The sequence below is a fragment of the Myotis lucifugus genome, unplaced genomic scaffold (assembly GCF_000147115.1).
Source record: "Myotis lucifugus unplaced genomic scaffold, Myoluc2.0 scaffold_59, whole genome shotgun sequence".
Classification (NCBI taxonomy): Eukaryota; Metazoa; Chordata; class Mammalia; order Chiroptera; family Vespertilionidae; genus Myotis; species Myotis lucifugus.
Genome location: NW_005871107.1, coordinates 1,811,388 through 1,834,923, shown reverse-complemented (window position 1 = coordinate 1,834,923; position 23,536 = coordinate 1,811,388). Strand labels below are relative to the sequence as shown.

The following is a 23,536-nucleotide window of genomic DNA, read 5'->3' as shown; positions in this document are numbered from 1 at the left end:
AGGCAGAATCTAGGTGTTAGATTTGGTAGTAAGTTGAGTAAGTTCTTTTGGTTTCATATTATTTTAGAGACCTCTAAGTTAGTGTTTTTCAACCACTGACATTTTGTACTGGATAATTCCTTGTTGTGTGGGACTGTTCTGTGCATTATAGATGTTTAGTAGATCCTTGCCTCTACCCCACTACATGCCAGTAGCATATTGACTTCCCCCAACCCCATGTCTGCAGACATTGCCAAATGTTCCATGGGAACAAAATCACCTCTGAGTGAGAACACTGGTCTAAGGTGAAGGTTATCAGGTAAAATTAAGGAGATTCAAATGTCATTTTGGGTTGGACTAAGTGTTTCAAAATGTTATCTGAAGAATGGGAAAGGGAATTTTATATATATGACCCATACATCCTTTTTTCTATGATATTTATTCCCGTTTCCTTTCTTTTGAAATGTTCTTCTTTAATATTTTCTATTTAGTATTAGTTCTTGATTGTTTCACATTCCTTTGGGTCTTAAATTACTCTGAAGTTCCTTTGGTCTCCACTCTGGGAGGGGGTGATTTATAAAATGTATCAAGGGCATAGTAGTTCTCAAAATGTGGAAGAAGGAAGGTTTCATAAACTAAGTTCTTTGGACAGTACATCAGATACCTTGGATGCAAGACAGTGTATAAAAGCCAAATACACTAATAGTTCTTGAGTAATGTTGTATATTTTACACATAGTTTTAGCTTTAAAATAGTAACAGTAACACTTAGTTTCTTTTTGGCACAAGATTTGGTTAAACAAAAGAGCATTGCAGAGTAAAAAATATTAAATTGCAGTGAATCTTTGGCTTTAAATTACCTTCAATCTCTCTAACACTTTTCTTTTTTTTCTGAAGTTGGGGTCTTACCCAATTTTAAAGTTTAGCTTTTAACAGATTCTCAATGGGTATGTTAATACCTTATGGGGGTGTCTTGGAAATTGGTAGGGAGTTTGTGTAAGGATAGATGTAATTATCCTGTTTCAAAAGTCTTCAAGTTTCAGAAATCTTTTTAAATTTCTGTTTTGATGTATAAACAATCACTAGAGAAACACAGCTGTTAGGAGCTGAAGCTTTGTTTATGTACATATTCATTTAGATACTTGAAAAAATTTCCAATCATTGCATAGAATTCTCCCCAGTGCTTTTCCATTCCTATGTGGTGAGCACTACTTACACTTTCAGTTTTTCTGTATATGTATGGGTATTACTTTCAGTACTTTTTTAGACAAAGATTGTTAAAACTGTTGGTTGCAACTTGTTCTGCTTCCCCATACTCAAAATTACTTCATGGATGTCTAGCTATGCCAGTTTATTTAGATTTGTTTTTAATCTCTGTATGATATTCCATGTTATGAATGTTACAGTAATACATTTTACCAGGCATGTAGATTGTCTTCAGTATAATTGTTTTTAATATTTTAAACAGTGTTACTCTGAATATTGTTGGGTAAAGGTCTCATGGTGAAAAATCAATAAACATTACTTGGTGCAGGCAGGAATTTACGGGGATAATTATTAGTAAGCAAACAAGTGCTTATATACTTGACATTCTGTAAAGAGGCGAGCTTTCTCAAAGTGCATACATCTCAGCAGAGGTGCCTCTGCCTCTTCTTGTAGGGCAAGCAGAAGAGTGGCTTTGCAGGTAAATAGACAGTCTGGACTTGGGTTCCAAGAAGTGTGAGCTTAGATGCAAGTTGTTCATGGGGCACTAGGACATTCCAGTTGCTGAACCCTAGGAACTTTGGGCCCCTTTGTCCCATAATTGAAATTGGGTGCCGCTCCTCCTCCTGTGTGGGAAGGGGAGGCCCCATTTGGGCTACCTTGTAACCAGGCAACCCAGTAAGAGATCTTCATGTCATTCATTGGATAGTACTACTCATCTTAAAACATATCTATGTACTTAGAGCTGTCCTGATTTATGTGAATCTAGGTTATAGACAATCTTCCTTACTATTACTGTGTAGGAGATGGCTTTTCCTCCACATTTGCCGCTATTGGATATAATTAATGTTTTAAATTTGCCATTGGGAAGTGAAAGGTTACTATAATAATAGATTTTTATGTTTTCTTAATAAAGTTTAGTAACTGGGTAAATTCTTCATTGTTGGTGTTATTCAAAAAAATTACCCATCTCTTGCTTGTATTTTTCAGACGACTTTTAGAGTCAGCATGTCAAGCCACCCCCCCACCCCCCAGTAATTGGTATTTTGATTGGTAGTATATAGTTTTATGGATTAATTAGGAGGGATTTAATATTTATAATATTTTCATGTGAGAACATGTGACTTTCCATTTCTTTAGATCTTTTTAATTGTCTAATTTGGTTTTCATTATATAGTTAACATAAATTTTTATTTAACCTATTCTTAAGTTTTCTTATAGTCTTAATTGCTATTGGAAAAATATTTTTCATTGTGCATCATGTGTCAAGGTTTTCCATTTGTGAGGCTAAATTTGGATTTCCTACATTTTTGTTCTTTTAGGTATTTGTCTGTAAGAAATTTGTAGATGTTCATTCTTAGAGGTGTCTATAGATTAAAAAGCAAAGAAAAAGAAAAGGAAGAAACCTAAATTATTTTTGCAGAATTAAATGTGCATACCCTTCCTTAAGAGTACTTATAGTGGGATATTGATAATGATTTGGCCTCTGTAAGTATACTGAAAAAAATTGACCTACATTTACTAATTTGAGCCTTGCTACTTAATAGCAATGACCAGTCGCTTTGACTCTCCAGGTTTAATTTTTCATATGCATAAAATTTAGGATATTCAATAAAAAGACTTGTCATCTTAACTCAATTCTAATTCATTAATGTATATATATTTTTGTGTAAAAAGATTAATTTGAATGAATTTTCTAAGTTAAATTACTAATTTACAGAAAACTTGTGTGGAATGAATTTAAAAGAGCTTAGATTGACTATTCTTTTAAGTATTTTTGCCTTTTTATTAAATTTATTGGGGTGACATTGGTTAACAAAATTATACAGGTTTCAGGTGCACAATTCTACGACACATCAACTATACACTGTATTGTGTAGATGATATGTTGTTCACCACCCCAAGTTAAGTCTCCATCCATCACCATTTATCTTTTAGGTATTTTTTAATTAAAAATTTGTTTTAGAAAGAGAGGAAGGGGAGAAGAGAGAGAGTGAGAGGAGGGAGAGAGAGAGAGAGAGAGAGAGAGAGGGAGAGAGAGAGAGAGGAAGAGAGAAAGAAACATTGATTTGTTCCACTTATTTATGCATTCATTGGTTGACTCTTGTATGTGCCCTGACTGTGTTCGCACCCCAACCTTGGTATATTAGGATGACACTCGAACCAACTCAACTCCCCGTCCAGGGCATCTTTTAGGTAATATATATATGACTATGACGTGCGCTGACCACCAGGGGCCAGCGCGGAACAAAGGAAGGCCCCAGCCAACAGCCGGCAGCTGGGGAAGGAAGGCCCCAGCCAGCAGCCAGAAGGAAGGCCTGGGCCGGCAGCTGGAAGGCTCTGATCGGCCCTGATCACTGGCCAGGCCTAGGGTCCCTACCCGTGCACAAATTTCGTGTACCGGGCCTCTAGTATATACATATATATATTTATATATATATATGTATATATATAATATATATTCAAATAGCTTTCTAAAATACAAATCATATTTGTCACTCTATATAAAAATTCATCACTATTTTTACATGCCCTTAGGATAAAGTCCAAAATACTTAGCATGATCATGATTCACTAGTCCTTCAAACCTGCTCTTCTCCTTCACTCTACCTCAGTGGTTCTCAACCTTCCTAATGCCACGACCCTTTAATACAGTTCCTCATGTTGTGGTAACCCCCAATTTCATTGTTACAAATTGAACATAATTAAAGCATAGTGATTAATCACAAAAACAATATGTAATTATATATGTGTTTTCCGATGGTCTTAGGCGACCCCTGTGAAAGGGGGTCGCGACCCACAGGTTGAGAACTGCTGCTCTACCTGCTTTCTTTTACCTTTCCAAAAGCTCTGGTGAATCTTTGTTTAGCTTTTTGCAGTTTTTTTCAAATTCTCCATGTATGTTCCTTTCTTCCCTCTTCCCTATTGCCCCTCCCCACCCCCGAGAATGACCTCTCTTCCTTTAGGTCTCAGTTTAGTTATTTTGGGACACTATCCGTGAACTTCAGTCTTAGTTAGGCGCCTCCTGTTTCTGTGTGTTTCCCCAGAACTATGTTATCTTCCTGTCTCAGCATTTACTTGTCTGTCACTTCTTGAAGGTACCGACCATACCTGTTTGAGTTGATACATTTATGAGTGATATTCTGTCATGGTAAAACTTAATTATAACTGTAAAACAAATGTATGTTTCATTAATATTTCTGTTTCCTTTTTGTCCTAGGACTGGGCTAATGCTAATGTCAGCAGACAGATTGAGGACACTGTATTATATGGTTACTATAGTAAGTATCTTTCAGTTTTATTTCCTATATCTGGACTCTAACCAAAGTATAGAATAAACCTACATATAAACTTTTATTTTGACATCACATTTGAGATTACTGTTTGACAGAAGGAATAAGTAATGTAGCACCCATTCTTATAATCCTGAACTTCTTTTACCTGCTTTGCTATAGGTTCACTTGCAGCACTTCTTCGTGGAGGTTCAGTCAAATTACTTTAAATCTCAGGTCTCTTCCTCTGTTACCACTAACAGTGTCACACTTGCATTCTTGATTAAAAAGTTCTCAGTTTCCTAGCAATTTAAAAAAAATATTGACACTAGTAGAGTGTTCTCTCTAGGGAATTTGTAGCATCAACTTTACTGAGCCAGTTTAATCCAGGGGATTATGGTTATTGGTCCTTTTCTCCCTCACTTCCTTCCTCTTCCTTCTCTAATTTTGGATTATTAAAGCTTTATAATAGCCACCTAAATGTTTGCAAATTTTTTTCTTTTAATAAACATAAGACTCAACTGGAGCTTTTATAAAAATGTATAAGTGCTGAGTTAGGAAAGGGATGCTTTTTTTTTTAGCACTAAATCAAGATGTTGAATAAGAGTACAGTAGGACACTAAATTGGATACTGAAAAAACATCTGTAGAAGTTTCTATAAAAGATTTTATTGGATCTTAACCAGCTAACAGCCACACATCCAAAACAGAAACCATTCCCACATGCCACGATATTTTGAATTTAATTTAAAAAATCAATTTGCCATGAATATTATAAAAATAAATATATTACTCACAATTCGGCTGTTCTTGAATATTTTCAGTTGAAAATTCTCACGAAAAATGATTTTTTAAAGCATCTATAGGCGCTTATGGTGTACAAAGGGTTTAATTTAACTGCTTTGGCCCTAACCCTTGCCTTTTCCCTTGATTTAAAATCTATAGGACCCATGAAATTCTATTCTTTTGGAATAGATTTTAGAAATGTTTTTATTGTATTTTAATATAGAATTTATTTTTCTGATGAATACATTAAATATATATGATAAAATTTAAATTTGACCTGTTAAAACTTGAAAAGGTGCTTTGTTAAATGAAATGTTGCCTTTTTAATACAAATTTATTGGAAGGACATAAATTGCATCTTCAAAAACAATTTTGGGGGAAGGGACCTGTCTCCTATGTGACATTAAAGTGTATTTATGCTGTAGAGTGCGTGACAAAATAAGCCAATTTTTATCTCAGTGCATTCAGGTTCATAAAGCCTATCTTATTGAACCTAGAGGCTTAGTCAAGGTTGCAAAGACTTCTAATAAATACTTCTAAACTGGAATGTTAATTCATGCAGCCTTTTCAGTTGGTTTCATGGAGAGAATTAAGCCTATAGGAAATTATTTTAGTGAGTGTTTCTCTCAATCCTCGTAAGGATAGTGTGCCCCTAGTATCATCTTAAATGCATGGGAGCTAAGTTAATCTTTATAAACAGTAGATGGGTTTGATTGTCTGTAGAACTTAGGATAACTACCTTGGGATACGATAGATGAGACACTGATCTAGGAAATACATTTGAATAGAAGATTTCTTGAAGACCATAGAATCAAAGCAGGAAAATTTAATTCGATGATATTTCGAGATGTTAAAGTTCAATTTATTAGTGAGTGGCATAGTCCAAAGTGGAGATTATTGCCTAAGCTGGAGCTGCTTGTCATTAAATGAGCTACATTTTAATCAATAGTGCTGAGGATGTTACCTGTGGGAATGCTTAGCAGCACTGAACCCCCAAGGCAATTTGAAAAATCATCTAGGGACCTTTTAAACAATACTAGTGCTAGATTACAGCCATAGAGATTCTGATTTACTCTTGCATTTCATTAATATCCCCACTGTCCTTATAAAAAATGTCTATATATTGGAAAGATTTCAGGCTCCAGATGGGTGGATTCAAGTTTTCCGAAAATTCTAATTTTCTCTTGGAAATTCAGGTTTAGCATTGGCAAAAAGTACTCTCACTTATTTTCTTTGAAGTGACGGGCTCACTTTATTCATCTTTTAGAAAGTTGGCCCAATATTCAAGTCTGGATAACTGTTGCTTGTCTGTCAGTTCTTTTTTCAAGTAAAAATGGTGTTTGAAAAAAAAGAATGACTAGTAATTCACAACTGAAACTGCACAAGGGCTTCTCACAACTATGCTTTCTGTGGAGTTCTCTTCACCGTAAAGTTAAAGAGTTGTGTACTCAGTGGTGGACATCTAATAGAATTATTACTGCTTCAGAGGGACTTTTCCTGAATAAAAGTGATCCTGCTGGTGAATGCTTCATGGTGGAGAATGTAATAGCTGCTAGTGGAAAGGCAAACATCTTAATGTTATTATGAAAATAATTTTCATGTTGTGAAACCCTGAAAGGATCTCTGCTAATCCCAAGGTCTGGAAACAACATTTTTGAGAACCTTTTTTTTTTTCAATATGTTTTTATTGATTTCAGAGAGAGGAAGGGAGGAGAGAGAGATAGAAACATCAATGATGAGTGAATCATCAACCAGCTGCCTCCTGCACACCCCACAATGGGAATGGAGCCCACAACCCGGGCATGTGCCCTTACCTGGAATTGAACCATGACCTCCTGGTTCATGGGTCGACACTCAACCACTGAGCCAACTATGACCTGCAGGTTCATAGGTCAGCACTTAACCACTGAGCCACACGGGCCAGGCTCTGAGTTCTATTTTTGTTTCAAAATTATTCTAACTTTAGATTCTTACCTTTTATTGTAACTTATTATATGTATTTATTTTATTCTAATGTTTTCTCTAACCTCGACATTTTTAGTTTTAATTCTTTCACTGTCTTTCTTTTAATTGATTTTAAGTGAATTTTTCTTTTAACTAATGTTTTTTCCTGACTTCTTATTTTGATTTTGCTTGAATGCAGGGGTTATAGAAATGAGGAGGACCCAAACCATAAGTGAGAATTATTCAAGGCTGTTGTGTTCAGTTCTTCTGTAGTTGTCCTATCACTTCCTCCTACACTCTTTCTCCTCTTGACACCAATTCTAGGGCTATTAATTCTTGTGTAGATAACATATAGAATCACATAGTATGTGTTGTTTTCTGTTTGGCCTCTTTAGTGCTCAGCATTATATCTGAAATTCCTCTTGTGTGGTTGCAGGTGAAAGTATTATGTTAGTTCTTATTGCTGTATAACATCTCACTGTACTTAAACATACCATGGTTTGTTTATCCATTCTAATATTGATGATCAATTGGGTTGTTCACTTTACTGCATTGTTTTCCATTGTATGAATGCTCTTATTCAAACAATCCCAGATTGTTATGTGTTTAAGTTCTTACTTTTTTCTATTAAATAATTCTTCAGTGAAAATAGGAGTGTGTGGCAAAGTGTATGCATATTTATTTCTATGCCAGGCCTTTTGAGCATCTAAGTTTCTCCTCACTCTATTGGCTGATTGCTCAAAAGTTGTACCTGAAGTCTTTACTATGTATTTTGAATTTAAGGTTTACAACTTCCTAATGTTTAATTTGAGAAGTTAAAGGCATTTAACTTCTCTGTGATTTCTCCACCTGTGAAATGGCAATCATGTAGTACCTACTTTATTAGTGTATTAAGAGTGTGACCATTTTTTGTCTCCTTATTGTCACTGAATGAACAGGCGGTACCAGTTGCCATAAATCACTAGTACAGTGATTTATGCTGATTATTAAGGCAAGTAGGGTTGCTGCTACACAGTAAAGAAAAGGAGGAGTATATCTTGAAACCAGGGGATTGATTCTTTCTCAGGATTACCATGTTTAGTGGCAAAAATTGAGATCTATTACACTCCTCACAGGCAGGACCACCAAGGGCTCAGGATAGCTCAGGAGGAGTGTTTGGGTTCCCAAACTTCTTGTACCAAATTCTATTTCAGGAATTATTCCTGACTGCTATTAACAAATTGGAAATACATGGCTTAAATATTTAGTATAGTGGTTTTTCAGTTTCACTTAAAATAAGTCTGGAGATGGGCTATCCAGGGCTGGCAGGGCAGCATCATGGCATCATGAGGATCCTAAGCTCATTTCTCCTCAGCTTTCTATCCTTAGTACATGCTTTCCATCTTAAGGTCACCACAGAATCCAAAAAGGTGGCTGGAGTTGTCATATATCCATTTCAGGCAGGATGCAGGAAGAAGGGGGAAGTATCAAAAGGGGAATGTCAACTGAAAGGAAAATGGGTATTGGATATGCCCTTTAGCAATCTTGATGCCGTATTTCTTCAGCTGAGTAAATAGGATAATTTTAGAAGGCTTTTAGAGTTCCCAAAATATCTTTATACTTTGACCCTCTAAAAGCTTTGTAATAATTAATTATACTATCACAATATTGACTAAGTTATTCTTTGTCTCTGTTTTCAGTGGTAGTTGGGAGGAATAAAGAGTGTGTAAAAAGTCAAAAGCCTAATTTATCCAAGTTAATTTTCATGTGAGTTATAATTTAATGATAAACAGTTCTTAAAAAGTAGGTTGTTTGTCTTGTGTACATTTTAAAAAGTCATAAGAATTACCATGCATTCTTTGCCACAGTTTTTATTCATGGCCTTTGTCCATGGCTCTCTGTTCACTTGTTTATACTAGTTCTTGAAAAGTTGTTTTGAAAAAGAACTTGTTTTATGAGTTTAATTTGTGTGTTTTTTTAGAGAATTTTCATAAGAGTTTATTTAAGCCAAACTGACCCCTTATGCTAGGAGCCAGAGCTCAAATGCTCCCATGAGTTTAATTTTTGCCAATGTCTAGTGGACATGAGGTTTTAAAATTTTTTCTTAATATGTTTTCTTTGATGTTAGAGGAACTATTAAACCAAATAATCTGTTTATCTTTTACTTGCTAGTAGCAGTCTTTTAACAAAAACATTTATAAGTAAGCATACTTTATAAAGATTTCAGGATATGAGAGTGTCATCACTGTTGGAGTTAAGAATAATTTTCCTTTGAAAATAGCTATTGGTTTGAAGTAGAACTTGAAAAGAAGCACTTTCTATGTTTCATGATAGTGGTAGCAGCACTTTTTTCATTTACAGATATAAGCCCAACTTGACATTAGAACTGATCTGAAACATGCAAAAATGTTAACTTAATACTGTCTTTACAGTATAATATTTACCAGTTAAAGGGTTAAAGACAGAAGTCTTTAAAAGGACACTGAGGAAGAATAGTCAGATAATCAGAACATAGCTTAGAATGTGGTGTCAGGGAAACAAAGATTTAGAGCAGTTGTTCCACACCTATTTTGAGTCACAGACTGCTGAGGGGATAATACAGTCTCTTAGAATAGTGTGTGTTCCCCATGTCCTCGTGTCAATTTCTAGAAATCTGGGCGAGAGGGACCAGACATGCCCTGGAGCCAACCTCCCGCGGTACCTCCCCGGCAGGTGGTTCATAGGGTGTCTGAGGAGTGAGCGGGGTCCCTCCAGCAGGTGGGGTCCCTCAGCCTGGCCTGCAGGTATCAGGCTGAAACCAGCTCTTCGACATCCCCTGAGGGGTCCCAGATTGCGAGAGGGCAGTTCTTGGATGACGCACCCTAGAATTGGGCTCCCTCCTCTCTGGTTCCGGGGTGCATCATCTGAGAACCACCGCTGCCAAGTCACCACAACTCGGCAGCTCCTGCGTTGAGCATCTGCCCCCTGGTGGTCAATGTGTGTCATACCTACCGGCTGGTCGGACGGTCAGAAGGTTGCTTAGCCTTTTATATATATAGATTCTCATGTCTCTTTACAGTCAACTATCCAACCACTTTTATGACTTCTGTCAGACAGATTAATTTCGCCAGTTTTAGAACTTTAAGAACAGTCACAGAAATTGTGCTCTGGTGTCTAGTCTTGTTTTATTTAGTACTAGGGACCCAGTGCACGAATTCGTGCACCATGAAAGGACCTGTGGGCTGTGAGGCTGCAACGGGCAAAGGGGCGGGTCTCAGCCCATCCTCTGCACCCCCCCGCCCAGCCCCTTCTGCCGCGGCCCCTCCCTGGTCCCCTCTCTGCTGGCAGCCCCGTTCCTGTCGCCGCTGCTCCCATGCACTGACAGCACCGGCCCCGCTTGCACTTGCTGATGGCGCAGAGTGATTGGGGCCAGTGCCAGCAGTGGGTGTGAGCGGGGCCAGTGCCATCAGCAGGTGCGAGCAGCAGCTGCTGCTCCGATCACCCCTCAGGAGCAGGGGGAGGTGGAGAAGCCCTGAGGGGTGATCAGGGCCAGCAGCTGCCACTCAAACCAACTGATGGTGCTGAGTGATTGAGGCCGGTGTTGGGCGCCAGCAGCAGGTGGGAGCAGTGGCTCCAGTGCCTGCAGCAGGTGCGAGTGCTGGGCAGGATCGTGGTGCATGGGAGCAAAGAGTTTTTAGTAACCGCCAGAGGCTCGCCCCGATGACACTGGCACCCCGCCTTGGTCTGGTGCCCCTGCTCACCTGCTCCACCATCCCGCCGTGGCCAATGCCCACCCTGTTTCACGCTTTGCCACCTGTTGCCGATGCCTGCCATGTTCCATGTGCGCCTCCTGGTGGTCAGCACACGTCATAGCGACCGGTTGTTTGGTTGTTCCACCGTTCGGTATATTTGCATATTAGAGTTTTATAAGATTCTTCCTTATTTCATGTATTTGTAACTTCTTTTTTATTGTTGCACAATAGTCTTTTGTATGAATACACACTCAGATTGCTTATCTATTCATCTGTTTGTTAAGGTTTTAGCTGGTGAGAGCGCTGTGAAAGAATTCACAGCTGATAGAAGAGGTAGATGCAGAGAAAGAGGGAGTTTATTTTACTTTCCAAGAGAGGAAAGGATTGGTGCATTACTAATAAATACAGGAGCAAGAAACAAATGGCACTGCCCTTTTTAAAGAGTAATGGCTGCTGTTGATAGGTGACAAGGAAGGGAGAATTTTGGACTGAAATGTTTTTCAGGAGACAGTCAAAGCAGATGTTTTGGGGAGGTGTTTTATTAGTATTTTTCCCGAACAAAAGTACATAAAACAAAAGTTATGAAGAGTTCAAAAGGGGCCTTTTTGAAGGAGAGGGGGGACGGGAACTTTCTACTAACTAGAGAGTGATGGCGAAACTATGACACGCGAACTCATTTTTTGGTTGATTTTTCTTTGTTAAATGGCATTTAAATATATAAAGTAAATATCAAAAATATAAGTCTTTGTTTTACTATGGTTGTAAATATCAAAAAATTTCTATACGTGACACGGCACCAGAGTTAAGTTAGGGTTTTTCAAAATGCTGACAACGCCGAGCTCAAAAGGTTTGCCATCACTGAACTAGAGATTCCTTGGTGGGAATTATCCCTGAGTTCTGAAAACAGCAGCGGGGAGGGGTATGCAAGAATGTAACCTTGAGAGTAGCTTATCTTGTCCTGCCATTTGAATCAGAGGAGCTAACAGTCTTGGGGTTTAATTACCAGGTATTTTTCATAAGTTATGGAAGGCTACAGCAAGAAAAAGAAAAGTCATTTTCTGTCCTTACACTGTTGATGCACATTTGGATCATTTCCAGCTTTTGCCACTGTGAAAAATACTGCTGTGAATATTCTTGTGAAAGTGTTAATGCAGCTACCTAATACTGTTGGACTCTTGCATATCTTCAGGAGGACCTGCTTGTGTGGCTGACCCTTGACCAATTCCTGAAAACCTAGCCCTTGGGATTTTCTTATGTGTCTAACTGATAAGGTGGTTTTGTACAGCTGAATAAAAACCATGCAGTACTAGGTTGTTTGGATTGTGTAAAACATGATTTATGGTGAATACTTGCTTTGCCACTTGGAAAAATAATAGATTGTTACCCAGCAAATGTGCCTGTATTACAATCCCCCAATAAAAGTCTTGGACTCAGCAACTCAAGCAAGCTTCTCTGGGCAGAAACACTTTGCATATGTTCCTTCACTTCAGTGCTAGAGGATTAGAAGTGTTGGGTCATATGGTAATTGTATATTTAACTTGGTAAGACTCTACTTAACAGTTTCCTGCAATGTTGTGCCATTTTACACTCTCTCCAACAAAGTGTGGAAATATCGCTTATTCTATGTTCTTGTTAACACTTAGTATTATCAGTTTAATTTTAGCCATTCTTGGGTGTCTGTAGTATCTCGTGGGTTTAGTTTGATTAACAGTGATAAGCACCTTTTAAAATGTGCTTTTTGGCCATTTTGTTTATCTTCTATGGTGAAGTATCTGTCTTTTGTCCATTTAAAAAAATGAGTGGTTTGTATTTTATTATATTACTAGAAGCCCAGTGCACGAAATTCGTGCACTCGGTGGGGGTCCCTCAGCCTGGTCTGTGCCCTCTCTATGTCTGGGACCCCTTGGGGGATGTCTTGACTGATGGCAGTCAAGACATCCCTCTTGCAGTCGGGGCTCTTGCAGTCCAGGACTCCTAGCTCCTTACTGCCCGCCTGCAGCGGAGGCAGGAAAGGCTCCCGTCATTGCCTCTGTGCTCACCAGCCGTGAGCCTGGCAAGCCATGAGCCCGGCTTCTGGCTGAGCGGTGCTCCCCCTGTGGGAGCACACTGACCACCAGGGGGCAGCTTCTGCATTGAGCATCTGCCCCCTGGTTGTTCCGCCATTCAGTCAATTTGCATATTAGGGTTTTATTATATAGGATAGGAATTTTATACCTTGTTATATTTATTGAATATGATAGTAACTTATGCAGTTATAAGATCATTTATCCCACAAGTTCAGGAATACTAGGAATATTTATGAAATAGTCATTAGGCACTCTGGCTGGCTAAATGGCAAGGCCACCAAATACTAAAGAAAAGTGACATACTGACCTTGAATCCTAACCTTAATGCATCTTTTTAAAAAAATAAATCTTTATTGTTCAGATTATTACAGATGTTCCTCTTTTTCCCCCCCATAGCTCCCCTCCACCCAGTTCCCACCCCACCCCATGCCCTTACCCCCACCACTGTCCTCATCCATAGGTGTAAGATTTTTGTCCAATTTCTTCCCACACCCCCACACCCCCTTCCCCCTGAGAATTGTCAGTCCACTCCCTTTCTATGCCTCTGATTCTATTATATTCACCAGTTTATTCTGTTCATCAGATTTTTTATTCATTTGATTTTTAGATTCACTTGTTGATAGATATGTATTTGTTGTTACTTTGTTGTTCATAATTTTTATCTTTACCTTTTTCTTCTTCTTCCTCTTCTTAAAGAATACCTTTCAGCATTTCATATAATCCTGGTTTGATGGTGATGAACTCCTTTAGCTTTTTCTTGTCTGTGAAGCTCTTTATCTGACCTTCAATTCTGAATGATAGCTTTGCTGGGTAGAGTAATCTTGGTTGTAGGTTCTTGCTATTCATCACTTTGAATATTTCTTGCCACTCCCTTCTGGCCTGCATAGTTTCTGTTGAGAAATCAGCTGACAGTCGTATGGGTACTCCCTTGTAGGTAACTGACTTTCTTTCTCTTGCTGCTTTTAAGGTTCTCTCTTTGTCTTTTTCCCTTGGCATTTTAATTATGATGTATCTTGGTGTGGTCCTCTTTGGATTTCTTTTGTTTGGGATTCTCTGCGCTTCCTGGACTTGTAAGTCTATTTCTTTCACCAGGTAGGGGAAGTTTTCTGTCATTATTTCTTCAAATAGGTTTTCAATATCTTGCTCTCTCTCTTCTTCTGGCACCCCCATAATTCGGATGTTGATACGCTTGAAGTTGTCCCAAAGGCTCCTAACACTATCTTCATATTTTTGGATTCTTTTTTCTTTTTGCTCTTCCAGTTGGGTGTTTTTTTGCGTCCTCGTATTTCAAATCTTTGATTTGATTCTTGGGATCCTCTAGTCTACTGTTGAATTTCTGTATATTATTCTTTATTTCAGACAGTATATGCTTAATTTCTGTCTGGTCCTTTTCCATTTTTTTGGCATTCTCATTAAGATCCTTGAAGGTCTCACTAAGTTCCTCGGAGGTCTCACTAAATTCCTCAGAGGTTTCGAGAAGATTCTTGAGTAACCTTATAACTGTGGTTTTGAACTCTATATCCAGTAGTTTGCTTTCCTCCATTTCTTTCATTCGTGACATGTTTCTTTGTCTCTGCATTTTGGCTGCTTCCCCAGTCTCAATGCGCTTTCCTTCTAGTTGTAGAACTTCCACTCAGCCAGCTTTCCCGTAGTTCTGAATGATAGCCGTTTTGTCTTTTAGTTGTAGTTTTGATGTGGTTGTACGTGGCAGCAAGTTCAGGTGTTTACCTATGCTGCCATCTTGGTTCCTCCCCCTTAATGCATCTTTTTATCAAAGCTTTTGGCATGTGGCAATCAGCTCACAAACTCTGCTCTGCTAATTCAGGGTTTTTCCAATTGTATATAAATTTATTATTTTAATCATAATAGCGATATGGTATTTAGGGTGACTTATAGTCCTGTTTCTTTTATGGTTAATTTTTTAAAGCTTTTAGAATACTTATTTTGTTTATGCTTTTGAATACATGTTTATTTCCATTGGCTCTTAGATATATAATAGAAATGTTAATACTAACTACTCCCTGATCTGTAGTAGAAATACCAGTATTCATTGCCCTTATTAATGATTTACTGTCTTTATTGGTTTTTCGTAATATTAAAGACTGCATAAATTTCACTAAATATTTGTAGTGCCAAAATTCATTATGCTGGCAGTCATTTTCTGATTGCTTAGTATAAATTCTGACCTTTCTGTTGGTTATTTAGGGCTCTGTTTGCTCTGAGTATTTTAGCTATGTTGCATTTAGTGGGGCTGTTTCAAAAGTGGCCTCCAGATAAATGAGGTAGTGCTAGAAAGTATTAAGATCATGTTTCAAAATTCTATAACTCATATTCCTTCAGAATAAGTAATTGAGATTTTTGTATGTATTTCTAACAAATGCTTTCTTTTACAAAGGAATCTAATGATTATTATCCTGTATTTGCTTTATATAATTATATTATTATTTTCCATGAACTTATGTATATGCCGATAAATTTAAATCTACATAAGATTTGAAAAGAAAATTTCTTAGGTAGGCTTGATAAGTCTCAAAAAGTTGTTTGTGTGGTTTTTATTATTAAGTATATTCTATGTTTGGCTGTTCACATTTTAAGTTCCATATGAATTAAAATAAATAATTTGATTTCCTACTGGTTGAAAGTATTTCAAATCTAACATTACTTTAAAACAGATAAATAGTAATATTAGTTAACTTTGAATCTAATTTTACTGTTCTGTTGTACTTCTTAACTTTTCTATATCTTGATTTGTATAAGATCAGTTTTATAGCAATGCACATTTTAAATTTAGATTTGGGAAATTATTTATCAAAATGGCATATGATTATAGCTGTTTCTTTAACTTGAGTGACTGGCAACTGTAACAGTTGTGGCAACTGTAACAGTTGTATCAACTGTACTTGATTTTAAGTTGGAATATAAAAGTTGAAGTTCATTTAAATGAGATAGATGGTTCACAAGAAGTTCTTAGCACTGAGTTGTTGAGGACTTGATAAGAGTCAGATGTTAGCTGCCACAAGTGTTGTTGGCAGAATTACTGTGATTTTATTGTTAAAAATTGCTCCATAGTTTACTTGAATTATGTTTTGTTACGTAAGAGTGTTATTAATTTCTTGGGACAGGGATCAGAAAAGGCTGATTTGGATATTACATATATACATAGAGTTATGCTATAAAATATATATATATGTGTGTGTATATATATATATATTTTTTTTTTAAGTTCATATGTTTTAGTAGAACTCAGTTTATATTTCTTTTCACAGCCTTATATTCTGTTATATTATTCTGTGTGTTCCTCTGGATCCCTTTTGTTTACTTCTACTATGAGGAAAAGGATGATGATGATACTAGTAAATGCACAGTAAGTATCATTATTTTAGTGGTCTCATTGTAGGGGGGCTGAATGATTATTTCTTCCTTTTTCAAAAAATGACATGACTGAATTTATTCTACAGCATTGTTGTCTAATAGAAATATACTGTGAGCCACATGTGAAGTTTAAAATTTTCTAGTAGCTAACCACGTTAAATTAAGTACCAAGGAACAGTTGAGATTATTTTAATGATACACTATATTTAATGTCATATATTCTAAGTATTATCATTTCAGATAGAGTCAAAACATATTAATGAGATCTTACATTTTTCACACTATTTTATTTTTTTCTTCAAATTTTTAATTTAATTTAATTTTTCCTGTCACCTTTTACCCCTCTATCTCTTCTCTTCCCCCTACACCCCCATTCTCCCCCTTTTTTTCACACTATTTTAAATTTAGAGTACATTTTACACTTAGAAAAAAATTCCAGTTTGAATGAGCCATATTTCAAGTGCTTGATAGCTGCATGTGACTTGTGACTATTCTAGAGCAGAGATCAACATAATTTTCTGTAAAAGGCCAGGTAGTAAGTATTTCAGGCTTTGAGGGCCATATAGACTCTGTCTGAACTACTCAGCTCTGCTGTTGTAGTGTGAAAGTAGCCAGAGATGGTACTTAATGAGCATGATGTAATCTAGTAAAATAGGAGGTGGGCTACATGTGGCCCACAAGATGTAGTTTGCTTACCCCTGTTCCAGGGCACAAAGGAACACTTGCAGACTGTTCTAACTAATCCAGGATAACACTGGTAAATACGCCACATATGCACGTCCAAAACTGCAAACCAGTATCACTTAAGTATTGGTATAAACATCTTAACTAAATATTAGCAAATTGAATGCAAGGGTATCTTAAAAATACATTAATAAAGTATAACTGAGTTGGACTCATCTCTAGTTTGTATGGGTGATTTTAAATCACATCTATTAATATGTAGTTATTTAATAGGTCAAAGAAGAAATTGTATGTGGAAAGGTATTTACCAAAAATGAACATTTTATTTCTGATTTAAGGGGGAAAAAGTATCATAAAAAGAATAAATGTCTTTTGTCTTTTTATTGAGTTACAGGAATTTGTTTTATACTGTGTTTATGTTTTGTATTTAAGTACAAAAACAAATATATTATTGACTCCAAAGACAGCATTATGCTTAATCATAGTTATTAAAACCTTAAAGCATTTGCATTAAGATCAGGAAGTAAGTACATCAACAATATTTTATAAGATTCCCAGAGTGGTAATCAGTGTAATTTGTTAGAAGTAAACAAGATGTTTAAATATTTATAAAGAAAGTCAAAATTATTATTTGCAGATACTATGTAACTCTGTATTTGAAAACCCAATGTATGTAAGGTAAAGTGGCTGGATACAAATTTATTGTTAAAAATTAATGAGATATAAGCTTTCTCGATTCACTTTTCTAAAGTGCATCTTCTCCAGCCCTTTGCTTGATCTTAAGATCTTCCTTTATATATTTTTTTCCCCTCAAGACTATCTTAACTCCTTTGAGAACAAGAATTTATCATATGAAGCATGAATTTAACTTTTAAAAGGTCATTTTTAGAGACTTCAGTAGGCTGAGAGACTAATAGTTTTTTCTCACTGATTTAACTTTTTCTTTAAGATGAACTTTTCTTCCATATTTAGAATTGGATTCAGCTTTGTGTTTTTCTTTATATTTGGATGATATCGTGGGCACCAAGTAAAACAGACTTTAAAGACCTGAGTTCCTGGTTTCAGGTTCTTGTTTAATCACTTACCATCTATATGACTTATGGCAAATTAACCTTTCTGGGCCTCAGCTTCTTTATCTCTAAAGTAGGAATGAGAATATCCATCTCAGGGTTGTTGTGAGAATGAAATGAGTTTAAGTGTTTAGAACAGTTCTGGTATGATATATGTTTTATGTTTATATATGTTTTTATATTTTATACTAATATTACATGCTTTATATATAATATATACATACATGTATATATACATGCATATGTGTTAAATATTTATTATAATTACTAGTCAATTCATTTTGGTGAATTGGGGTAGGGGCATTGTAGATTCTTATTGCTCCCTGTTTAGGAGAATATTTTATTAAATATTCTAATAATTTTACTAAAGATGCCCATTGGAGAATTAATTATGCTTTTCACAAGCTTTTATTTATTTATTTAATATTTTTTTACTGATTTCAGAGAGGAAGGGAAAGAGAGAGAGAGAGAGACATAGAAACATCAATGATGAGAGAGAATCATTGATCTGCTCCCTCCTACATGCCCCCTACTAGAGGTTGAGCTTGCAACCCAAGCATGTGCCCTGACTGGAAATCAAACAGTGACCTCCTAATTCATAGGTCAGTGCTCAACCACTGAGCCACACCAGCTAGGACATGCTTTTAAAAGATTTTACAAGCTAATGTAGTTTGCAAAGATGCTTAAAATGTGTTATATAAATTGGTTTTCCTTAAATTTTAAGACTTTAACAAGGAAAAGTTTACACAGTTGAATATAAATGCACATTTGATATAAATGTTATATTGTAGTAAGACTATTATATTTTAAAGACTTTACTAAATGGTATACTTTTCCTCCCTTGACATCTAGCAAATTAAAACGGCACTTAAGTATACATTGGGATTTGCTGTGATTTGTGCACTTCTTCTTTTAATTGGGTAAGTATTAATTATTTTCCCTTGAGAATGAAAATAGCATCATCCTATCTAATAAAGAGATCATATGCAAATTGACCATCACTCCAACACAAAAGATGTAGTCAAAGATGGCCGCCCCCATGTGGACACAAGATGGTCACCACAAGATGGCCAGCAGGGAGGGCAGTTTTGGGCCATCAGGCCTGCAGGGGAGGGCAGTTGGGGGGGGCAGGCCTGCAGGGGAGGGCAGTTGGGGGCAACCAGGCTGGCAGGGGAGGGCAGGTAGGGGTGACCAGGCTGGCAGGGGAGGGCAGTTAGGGGCAACCAGGCCTGCAGGGGAGGGCAGTTGGGGGCGACCAGGCTGGCAGGGGAGGGCAGTTAGGGGTAATCGGGCTGGCAGGGGAGCAGTTAGGCGTTGATGAGGCTGGCAGGGGAGTGGTTAGGGGGTGATCAGGCTGGCAGGCAGAAGCGGTTAGGGGAAATCAGGCAGGCAGGCAGGCGAGCGGTTGGGAGGCAGCAATCCTGAATTGTGAGAGGGATGTCCCAGATTGGAGAGGGTGCAGGCTGGGTTGAGGGACACACACCCCCTCCCATGCAAGAGTTTCATGCACTGGGCCTCTAGTCCTATATAATAAAAGGCTAATAAGCAAATCGACTGAATGGCAGTACAACCGGTCGCTATGACACACACCGACCACCAGGGGGCAGAGGCTCAATGCAGGAGCTGCTCGTTGGTGGTCAGTAAGCTCCCACAGAGGGTGTGCTGCTCGGCCAGAAGCCAGGCTCACAGCTGGGTAGCACAGTGGTGGTGGTGGGAGCCTCTCCCACTTCTGCAACAGCACTGAGGATGTCCGACTGACGGCTTAGGCCCGCTCCTCATGGGGAGCGGGCTTAAACCATCAGTCGGACATATTCTGAGGGCTCCTGGATTGCGAGAGGGCACAGGCCAGGCTGAGGGACCCCTCGCCCCGAATGCACAAATTTTGTGTACCAGGCCTCTAGTTTTAATAATAACAAAAGAAAAAACAAAATGTAAAATTAATGAACACCTTTCATATCACCACCAAGCAATAACCACATTTAACCTGTTTTATAATGTTGTTTTATCTAGACATTTTGTATGTGCTCAAATACATGCAGAGCGCTCCTCCCTCACATATACTCCCTCTATGTTGTAATTTTACACAATTGTGATGATATTTTATGTAATTCTTGATAATCTACTTGCTGAAATATTGTAGACACCTCTTCAGAATAATAATGTAGATCCATTAATTTTGTCCTTATTGCATTTCCTTAAGATATAATAGTTTATCTGATCTTCTAGTGGTAACTACTTGGACATTTATGATATTTGCAGGTTTCCCGTTCTTCTAAACAACACTTTGATGAAAATTCTTGTCTGTGCATCTTTCTAGATATTTTTTTAAACTTCACCCAAGGAGTGAGGATAATTTTGCCATTGATTTTAGAGAGAGTGAAAGGGAGGGGGAGAGAGAGAGAGAGGAGGGAGAGAGAGAAACATTGGTGTGACAGAGACACATCAATTGGTTGCCTCCCATAGGTGCCCTGACCCGGGGGTGGGGATTAGACCTCCACTCCATATATGTGCCCTTGACTGGGAATCAAACCCACCACCTTCTGGTGTGCAAGTTGATGCTCTGACTACTGAGAATGCTGGCCAGGGTGGATTCGACATAATCAGTCTTTAAGTTGTTGAATTAATCTTTGGCAATGACTTCTTCCTTAATTTTATATTAATATTAATAACGTTTTACACATTTAAAATTTCCTCTTTGGAAAACATTCATCCTTTTTAATGGAAGACGTTTATTCTTGTTAAAATAAGTCTTGGACCTTTTTTTTATGCTAGGAAATAATATGAGGTACTAATAAATTTTTTAAAGTTTCTATATAAAATTTGGTCTCAGAAATTTCAATAAATGAAATTTCATGTATTGAATACAACTTGTGATGGGAATAAAACTTGTCACTAATTTTTTATAGTTCTAGGAGTTCTTAGAATGCAGATGTCCTGTAGGCATATTCCCAGTTCCCTTTGCCTGCCTTAATGTGTCTTGAAAAATAGTACATGTTGAAAGGACATTTTTAGTGGTTTCGCTGCTTATTTTAGCTATTGAGTATATTTTTAAAAGTCATTTTGTCTTTTTAAAGAAAGCTAAATCTAGTTTTGTGAATTTGCTTTGTTAATGTGGAGGTCCCTTATCTGTAAACTGAAATTATCTAGAACAGATATTAGCAAACTTTTCTTAAAGGGTAGGTAGTATTTTAGATTAGAAGTCCATCTGATCTCCATGGCTACTTGTTGGGGGCAAGCTCCTCAGCCAGGGTCTTGACCCTTCTGGGTGCAGGGAATTGGAAAAACACGCAGGTAACACCAGGCAAATGGGACATGCTTTATTACGAAGAAAGCAGCCAAAAACTGGCTGGTCAGTGGCAACTTATATACAAGCTCAAGCAAAAGAGGCTTTTTGCCAAATAGTGATATCAATATTTGAGTTATAGGAAGGTACACCTGCCCAGTGCATACAGGAAACTGCTGTGTCCTTGCTTTTGCACATGTGTGTGGCAAATTGGCCTTGAACATCTGGCGTACTCTGGACAGCACCCCCACACTACTCAACTACTCAACTCTCCTCTTTAAGCTTTAAAGTAGTTGTGGACAATACATAAACATAAGGACGTGACTGAGTGCCAATAAAACTTTTTTTGCAAACAGGCCGTCAGTAGTTTGCCACCTCCTGATTTACAGCCTGACTGAGAACCATCAATAAAACCACAAATCTTTACAGAGACCAGAATATCTGTCCAAAACAAAAGGAACTTTATTCTAAAGTTTATTCTAAAATTTACTGGTCTTTTTTATGGAAAGTCACCTTTAGTCCTCACAGAGTTTACAGTTTTAACAGTTCTAATTAATAAGTTTTAACTGATTCTCTGGATTATATTTATTTATTTAGAAGCAGTATATTAAAAGTGAAGAAAATGGCTCCTTGCAAAAACACTAATAACAAGAAGTGACAGTTCCGTTCACTTGTTTTCCAAATATTTATTGGGTGCCTTTTATGTTTCAGACACTACAAGGTGCTGGGGAAACAGCAGTTAACAGAAAAGACAACTCCTCCTTCGTGGAGCATACATTTAGGAGGGGGCAAGGGGAGGAGAGAAAGAAAATAAAAAGTAGGTTGTGTTGTGTGTGTGAAATTTTAGTGAGAGTGTAGTATTTGAGAAGACATTTGAAGGAAGAGAGGGAGCCATGAATTAATATGGGAGGAGGAGAGAACATTGCAGTCAGAGAGCAGAGTAAGTGACAAGCCCTCAGGCAGAAAGTGAGCAAACTAGTGTGGCTGGAATGGAGTGAATGGAGGCTGGAGTAGCTGAAGATAGGGTCAGAGGTAACTAGAGCTGCCAAATTTAGTTGGGCATCGTAGGCCATTGTCAAGACTTGGGCATTTGTTCTGAGGGAGTTGGGAAACTTTGGAGGTGTTTTTGTCATTGAGTAACATTTAAAAGGATCTCTGGATAGTATTCTGAGATTTGACTTTATGGGGTTAAGGGTAAAAGCATGGGATCTGTTAGGAGGTTATTGCAATAATCTAGACAAGACATGATGGTAGCAGTAGTGATTTATTTCTGCCTATTTGGAGAGAGAGCCAGCAGGATTTTCTGATAGGTCTGAGAGGAAAAGGAATTGGGAATATACCTGGAGTTAGCCAAACTAAAAAGTCTGAGGGAACACATCTCTCACTTTTTATACTTAAACAACTACAATTTTGAGCGGTTCATAAAACCACCCTCAGGTTAGATAATTCTCTACCAGGACTCATATAGCTCACTGAAGGCAATTATATTTATGGTTACTATTTATTACAGGTAAAGAATACAGGCTAAAATCAATTAAAAGGAGAAATACGTGGGACAGAGTCTGAGAGGCTTCCAAATGTGACGCTTTTGTTGTCCTCAGGACATACTACCTTTCTGGCATCGAACTATGACAAGACATAGTATTGCCAACCCAGGAAGCTCACATGAGCCTTGGTGCTCAGAATTTTTTTGGGATGCTATTATGAAAACACTAGAGGACTGATGCATGAAATTCGTGCAAGAGTAGGCCTTCCGTCCCCTGGCTGCCAGCACCAGCTTCCCTACAGCACCCAGGACCTGGGCTTCCCTCGTAGCCCCGGCTTCGTCCGGAAGGACGTCTGCTCTAATTAGCATATTATGCTTTTATTATTATAGACTAGAGGCCCGGTGCACGAAATTCGTGCACTGGGGATGGGTGGGGGTCCCTTAGCCCAGCATGTGCCCTCTTGCAGTCCGGGACCCCTCCCTCATTACTGCCCACCTGCTTGCTGCTTCCTACCATTCGGCTTGCTGCTCCTTAGTGCTGCCACGAAGGCCTTGGGTCTGCTGGGTTGCCGCGCCTGCGGGTTTGTGTCTCTGATACCCCCAGCAGCCCCAGCACCTTGATGGCGGGGCTTGGGGCTGCGGGTCTTTGACACGCAGAACAAAGAACATGGGTACAGGCCTCT

The 23,536-nt window shown here is 37.9% G+C and overlaps 1 protein-coding gene across 1 annotated transcript in view; it reads left to right on the top strand.

Moving 5' to 3' along the window:
* The window catches only part of LMBRD1 (LMBR1 domain containing 1), a 77,795-nt gene that overhangs the window by 10,122 nt on the left and 44,137 nt on the right, over positions 1-23,536 (top strand). The window contains exons 3-5 of the mRNA XM_006089324.2: positions 4,402-4,462; positions 16,225-16,322; positions 18,937-19,004. Coding sequence (XP_006089386.1) covers positions 4,402-4,462; positions 16,225-16,322; positions 18,937-19,004 — 227 coding nt within the window. The remainder of the gene's footprint in view (positions 1-4,401; positions 4,463-16,224; positions 16,323-18,936; positions 19,005-23,536) is intronic.